Raw genomic sequence first — 7,252 nt, 5'->3', positions numbered from 1 at the left:
ACATATGCATAAAATATACTAAACACTTATAATAATTTTTAGTTATGATTATTCTCATGTCCAAAATATTTTCATATATGTTCTATCAAGTGTTGTTAAAGGTGTTGATGAATTTCCTTGTCACGAACATGATGTTTTTTGCGTAGAAACTCCTGAAAATCATTATTAGAACCATCTGGTGGTGCATTCGGGTCATTTCCTTAATGTTCGTAAGAATAATCAAAATTGACACAATATGTGGCACGTTCATCTTTTACAATCACGTTGTGCAATATGATGTACATATCCATTATGCACTTCGGTGCATCCAAGTGCCAATGTTGGGCTAGGTTACGTATAATCGCAAACTAAGATTGGAGAACTCCAAATGCTCGTTCAATATCCTTTCTTGCTCCTTCTTGATATTGGACAAATAATTTTTTCTTATCCCCTTGTGGCATTGAGATACTTTTCACAAATATTGACCATTCAGGATAAATGACATCTGATAGATATTAGTATAGTATTCATCGATGTGAGTGCTCTTAAATCTTATACCTTATTTAAAATAAAGTTTAAATATGTTTGTGATCCTCTTAAATATTTCATATTTCATTTTTAGTCTTTTAAAAAGTTTCTTTTAAAGAATAGTCCTCATAAAAATTTTCATCCACATTTTTTTATCTCTCCTGCTAAAATTGTTGCTAATTTAGTCGCTAAATAGTAAATCGTTGCTAATTTTATTGTCAAGTTGTAAAATTCGTCTTAAATTGTATGAGGGACCAAAAGTGTGAATAAATTTTTTTAAAAAGATCATATTTAAAAAAAAATTTAAATACTAAAAGTCAATTATAAAATATTTAGAAGGATACAAATGTATTTAACTTTTAAAGTAATTATATAATAAAAAATAAAAATGGAGATTTTGGACGGATCGTATCCCCTACACTGATTGTTGTTTTAGTTGGTAATTATTGTGTTAATATACGTACTAAAAAAATTTCTTATCTATTGTGAATATATTTTGCAGCTATCTATTGTAATCTCTATTTTTTACAATGTTTCATGTTTCATTTTGGCTCTTACTATACAACACTGTTATTCGGACGGTTTAATAGAGGTAGTGCTTGTTTGATGTCCAGTTAGCTTATAAAACTGTTTGTGACTAGTTGGAGTCATAGAAGAATTTATTTATTTTTATCTACTCTCTAGGTACGTATACATACTGTTGCTATATTAACATACTTTAAAATACTCAACCCCCATTCTATAACTATCATTCAGCAAAGAAAAAGGTATTGGAGCCCAAATTCAAGGATTACAAATGATAGTGATGTATCACTGAAAATTGAAAAGCATAATCAGAGAAGCTACCAAGAGTGACCAACACAAGTTGAAAAAGGAAAAATCACAAAGCAAGATGTAAAATTGACAAGTCATTTTTACACATTGCATTTCATATCAATTAATGAACCTTGTATTGGGAAAGAAAAATAACATGAGATTAGACTCATTGCTGATTAGTCTTTATCATATTGCTTCTTCCTAGAGAAAGTTCGTTCTCAAATTGTTTGATTCTCTCTGCCAACTACTGTAATTCTTTCTTTTACACCCGCTGCTCATAAAAAACCAAAGGTGTAAAAAAGGTCTATTAAATAAAGATAAAAACGTGGTTGTGCTCTTTGTACTTAAAACTTATGAAGGAAAGAGACATTAACATGCATGAATTTATATTTACTTCCTCTAAATCCCCCTCTTAATAATGTTAATATAAAACATATATTCTGGAAATAACTAATCGTTTTTGAAAATTTAAGTTTAAATTTGGACCGAAAACAATTATTAGTTAGACTTTAGTTACATTTTAGAAGAACTTCGGAGCATACAGATTCACTTTTAGACTACAAAAATGTGAATCATATTCTCGCTCATCTGGGCAAGCGCCAGAGCAATGAGGTGAGCTGAAAGCCTAACGAACGGGTCATATACTTTCAAACCCTAATTCGTCGCATAATAGAAAATTACACCAATTACGGTTAGATATTCAAATAGAATGTCTAACTTTATGGTCAAGTTGTGTTTATCTTAATTTATAATTGGATTTGTTATCGAAACATATATGATTTTAAATTGCAGTATGCAATTGCTAAATTGTTAATGCAACTATAATGATATTTGACAGCAATTACAGTGTGATTTAAAATCACTTGTGCGGCCGCATGAGCAATTTTGACCATTTTTGTTTAGTTATTCTCATCCAAAATAAAAATTTCATGATTTTGAAGTTCAATCTTCTTTAAACATAATGAAAAACCATAACATTAACTGTCTCTCAACTGTGTTTTTCAAACACCTTTCAGTTTTTCAAACACCTTTCAATAAGTAATTACGCCGCAACAACTACAATGTACACTACATCATCCACAATCGCAACACCTCCAACTCCAATCAAGACGCAATTTAAAACCACGGTAACATACATCATATAAAATTAGAAGATACATTAGTAAGAATGAGGTCAAGAGTATCATAATTATAATACTTAAGCAAATGAGACTTAAAACATCCCCCACATCTAGTTACAAACATGAGTCACCATGTACAAAACCCAAAACATATTCTTGGGTCACTTTTTCTTCTTCTTTCTAACTAGCCTAAACCCAATACATTCCATGTTAGACTATACTATTCTCTAAGAAAAAGAATAAAGATAATCCATTCATACTTTGTCCCAAAATTTACCCACATTACTAACATACTAATTCCTCTGAAAATTCCTTCACCAAAATGCTAAAGATATCAAACTCAAGCTCACCAGCCATATTCCTTATCTGTTCAACATTTTTCTTCCACCCTCCATTCTCTACAGAGAAATCCTCTTCTATCATCATATCAATTGTGTTTGACTCCACTTCTTTCCAAGATTCCATCCTCTTGTATATATTAGCTATCACCATGTCCCTATCTTCTAGAGAGTTAAATTCCCTCTCTTCTTCCAAAATGAGATCATAAATTAGTTTCTTAAACTCTTGTGGCATTTGCTGTCTGTCATGAACCATTGACATATAGACAGCTTCGAAAACCAGCTCTTTGAAGTCATTTTCTTTACATGATACTTCACTTTCCTCATCTTCATCATCATCCTCTTCCATATATGTTTCCTCCTCATCCTCTTCGTCTTCCAGCATTCTCTTCTCGAGTTCTAACGGATCCAATCCCGCGAGTTTCTCAAATCTCCGAAGCTTGTACAATATCTTCTGCCTTGCTCCTGTAAAATCAATAACAAAGATAGTTGTTAGATATATTGAGCAATTATTATTCTTATTCAACATCATTAAGACACTCAAAGTACATAATGATTAAACATTCAGAAGTTATAACTTATAGCTGCCCATGTTATATACACTGATAAATTAAACAAAACTCATACAAAGCAGTAACTCATTGTGATGGTGTAAAAGTATGTGCAGAATAGAAATGTAATGTGATTGGTGAAAACAGTACATATGTAAGATTACTTATGATAAGGTATAGTACATGTACATTATTGATAATACAAAGCAACATCAAAAACCAAATTTAAAGGACCACAAAATTTGGCCTAAGTAGGCATCTCGGTTATTGAGCTCAGGGACACCGAAAGAGTACTATCGAGAAGAATCTAGTTCAAGTTCAAGGTTCGAACTAAAAAAGTCGAAATAATATAATTCACCGATTTACTAACATACGATAGTCTCTGCCTATCAAAAAACAAAGGGCCACAGAATTTATGAAATTTGATAAGGTTTTGATTACTCACATGTTATCTATCCAACAGATGGATTGAAAGATCCCAATTGAGACAGATTCCAAACAAGAAATTTTGTGGGTCATATTCTAATTAATAACAAAATGAACTATATGTAAACATTGGACACTAGTCTACATTGAATGTGAAATGCTGTTTTCTACACTTTTAATACATCAAAAATTACCTAGCTAGCATGCCATGTTTTTCTATTGATAAAAAGCTTAGACAATTTAGGTGATGGAGATTCAATAAAGTCGGAGAAAACCTCAAAACTCAGAGAGTGGACATAAATACTAACATACTATCTATGAAAGAGTTCTTCACATAAGCACGAACAGAGATTCAATCTCAGATGAATTAATCATCTGAGTTGAATCCTTACCAATTGAACCGAGCGAGACATAAGTAGCTCTAAATGCGTTTTTGTAAGTAAGGGACAACCAAGTTTTATAGTGATAGAAAACGACCATACAAGCAATGGTACCACAAAAAATAAATATAACAGTGACATACTCTGTACATTGGCATAGCTGCTCAAATCAAAACCACCACCACCACCATCATCATCATCGTCGTCATCATCGTTTATATGTCCTTCCTCATCGTCCTCGAATGGTGGGTCTAAAACACAGACTGGACTACACTGTTCCTTATCTTCTTCCTCTTCTTCCCCGGACCGAAATTGATTGATACTCTCAACTTCTCCATTACTCCCCTTGTCCTATAATCAATTCCACAAAAGTAATTAAGCACTTCTTCAATATATACTTACCGAACAAAATTTAATATTCAATCTGCTTCTACAATTGAAGAAAAAAAATCATGAGTAACTCTGCTAAACTCTAATACTGTAACACATAGTATAAACTATTTCTGTAACTATTCTAATAAGCTTAAATAAACAAAAAAAAAAAATTTACTAAGCTATTTTTTCATTTTCTCACTGACACAATTGATTATGACTCATTTTTTGTTGGGGTTTTTCTACAGAAATTCCAAAAGAAAAAAAACAAATGATGAACTATTTTCTAGCGAATGGAAGGTGTGGATCTAATCTAATAGAAATCAAACAAAAGAGAAAACAGTGACATGATTGTCATCTTTTAAGAAAATAATTTACCAAACAAACAAAACAATCATAGAGAGAAAAGATTTGCATGGCAGAAACAAAATCAAAAAGTACAATTATAGACTGAAAAAAAATTGAAATTAATAATTAAAATTCCAAAAATCAAAAAATAATTATGGTTATTAAAATTATGAAAATTATAAAAAAGTACAAACCTCTGTTATGCGACGACTCGGCGATGCTAACTCCGGCGTGTGGCTGCCGGAGCAAGAACTCGTTTGAAGAACAAAACGAAAAGGACTTTCAGAGAAAGAACTGTGATAACAAGCACAAGCTTCATGAATGATCCTTTCAGAGTAACCGCTGCAAGAAGTTTCGGTTTCGAACGGCAAACTTTTGTTTCTCTCTTGAGAATCAAATTTTTTACTACTCAATATATCTTTGATAGAAACATTTTCATTCTCGATTTCACGCTTCCGGTTCTGGTTTCTTTGCTTAATTCTCTTGAATAAAGATCCAAACAGGCCAAAACCTTTGGTTTTTGATTTGTGATTTGAAGATGAAGATGATGAATGTTTCTGGATCCTGAGAGCAGCTTCTAGAAGAAGAGCGGCAGTTCGTGACGATTTGCAGGGGCTTTTAACCGGCGATGTTAGTTCGAACAGCGGCGATTTTCTGAAGTCTGGTGTTTCTGGGAATGAGAAAAAACAAGAAGCGTTTTTACAGAGATTTATGTTGAAATTGACATTAGAGTTAGAGTTTTGAATTTTATTGATGGTAGTGATTTTGAGTTGGTTGCGTCTATCGGAAATGTAGTTTTTGAGAAGGAAGGGCTCTTGATCTTCCTTTAGTAGCTGGTGTAGGTACTTTTGAGGCATGATTACATGAGACTAAGTTGTGGAAAATGTATGAATGAAACAAACAAGAAGAAAAGTACTGGTGGTACTTTCAAGTTTGGAGTTTGAATTTGGTGTTGAAGAACTATAATGCTATTTGCTATTTTGTTTGTGATTCAAATCTGAAAAAGTTTTTTGGGTTAGGAAACCAAGGGGAGATGAGAAAGGGAAGTGGTGTAGATAGAGTAGAATAGAATAGAGTCTAGAGTCTACATAAATGGTTTATTATTGTAAAATAATGAGATGAGAGGCAAATTATTAGAGATGGAATAAAATTGAATAAAATTTTGCAGCAAATTGTAGGTGAATTGAAATGTGTTGCTTTCTTAGGCTAGGTGGAGGTTTTCTGTTCTGTTTCTGTCGTGTAGTTTCTACGTTTGTACTAGTATTTGAATAGTATTAATACAAAGGTTAATACGTACAATGATGCTAATGGACCGTATGCACAACACAATGTAACATTATTTTATACAGTTGTGGTTAGTGGTTAGAAATGTATTGTTGTTATGATGTGCTTGGTGGGAAACAGGATGATGAGTGCATATTGTGGTGCAATTTTTGTCCCAACAGTCTGAACCAAACGCTACGGTTACTCTGAACCATTTCATTTCTTTCCCGATATATATTCATTACAAATTTGCAACTGGTCCCTTTTTTATTTCATCGTGGTAATTGCTTGCAATAATATACTAATAGTTAGATAGGGATGGATCCCTTTTTTATTTCATCATGGTTATTGCTTGCAATAATTTACTAATAGTTAGATCGAGATAGATTTTTGATGAATGATTAAACTCAACTAGTAGAAGATCCGTGCGTCCGCACGGATAAGTTAATTTATATTTTAAAGTTTTTTTTGTCGAGCAAAGTTTTCTTTCTCGAGTAAAGTGACAAAGGATATATATTATAAATTTTCAGTACACACCTTTTATTGAAACTAATCGTAGAACAGGACCCAATTTTGAAGTTTATCTAGTTTCTGAAGTAATGAAAAAGAAATATAAGGAGGAAGAAGCTTACACAACAGCTTCATACTTCTTATATTTCTTCTCATTGTATCTGAAACTAGATGAAGTTTGTTGCCGCTGTTGTTTCTTCATTAACTAAAATGTGTTGTTCTTGTAGAGTCCTACAATAACCATGAAAGTTGTAAACATGTGAAAACGCAAACTTATTTGTCAACAGAGTATGAAAAACATCTTGTTTGTGAAGCTATGAAGAAGAAGTACAAGGTGGATGAAGTTTCCATCATACCTTCATGCTTCTTGTATTTGTTTCCATAGCTAAACACACAATATGTACCATAGCCAAAGTATGGTCTTTGTTAAGGTAGTGAAAATAAATTTGAAAAAATAAGAACAATTAATCAACAAAAATAACATGCAACAAACGAGATAATGGAGAACTATCTAACAATAATATATAAGAAGAATACCTTAACGTATGAAGCACAAGATTCATGACTAATGGCGAAGAAGAAGAGAAAAAATGGGTGCTAGGGTTTCATTGTGGAGAAAA

The 7,252-nt window shown here is 32.2% G+C and overlaps 1 protein-coding gene across 1 annotated transcript; it reads right to left on the bottom strand.

Annotated features, from left to right (window-relative positions):
* Positions 1-2,492: 2,492 nt before the first annotated feature.
* Positions 2,493-6,060, bottom strand: LOC131610998 (uncharacterized). The gene is made up of 3 exons (XM_058883110.1): positions 5,054-6,060; positions 4,283-4,490; positions 2,493-3,247 (listed from the first exon to the last, which is right to left on the bottom strand). Exons 1-3 carry the CDS (start codon positions 5,714-5,716, stop codon positions 2,730-2,732), a joined length of 1,389 nt encoding a protein of 462 aa, XP_058739093.1. The 5' UTR covers positions 5,717-6,060; the 3' UTR covers positions 2,493-2,729.
* Between the last annotated feature and the right edge of the window lie 1,192 nt (positions 6,061-7,252).

This window comes from Vicia villosa, linkage group LG6 (assembly GCF_029867415.1).
Source record: "Vicia villosa cultivar HV-30 ecotype Madison, WI linkage group LG6, Vvil1.0, whole genome shotgun sequence".
NCBI lineage: Eukaryota > Viridiplantae > Streptophyta > Magnoliopsida > Fabales > Fabaceae > Vicia > Vicia villosa.
This window is presented reverse-complemented; position numbering and strand designations above follow the sequence as displayed.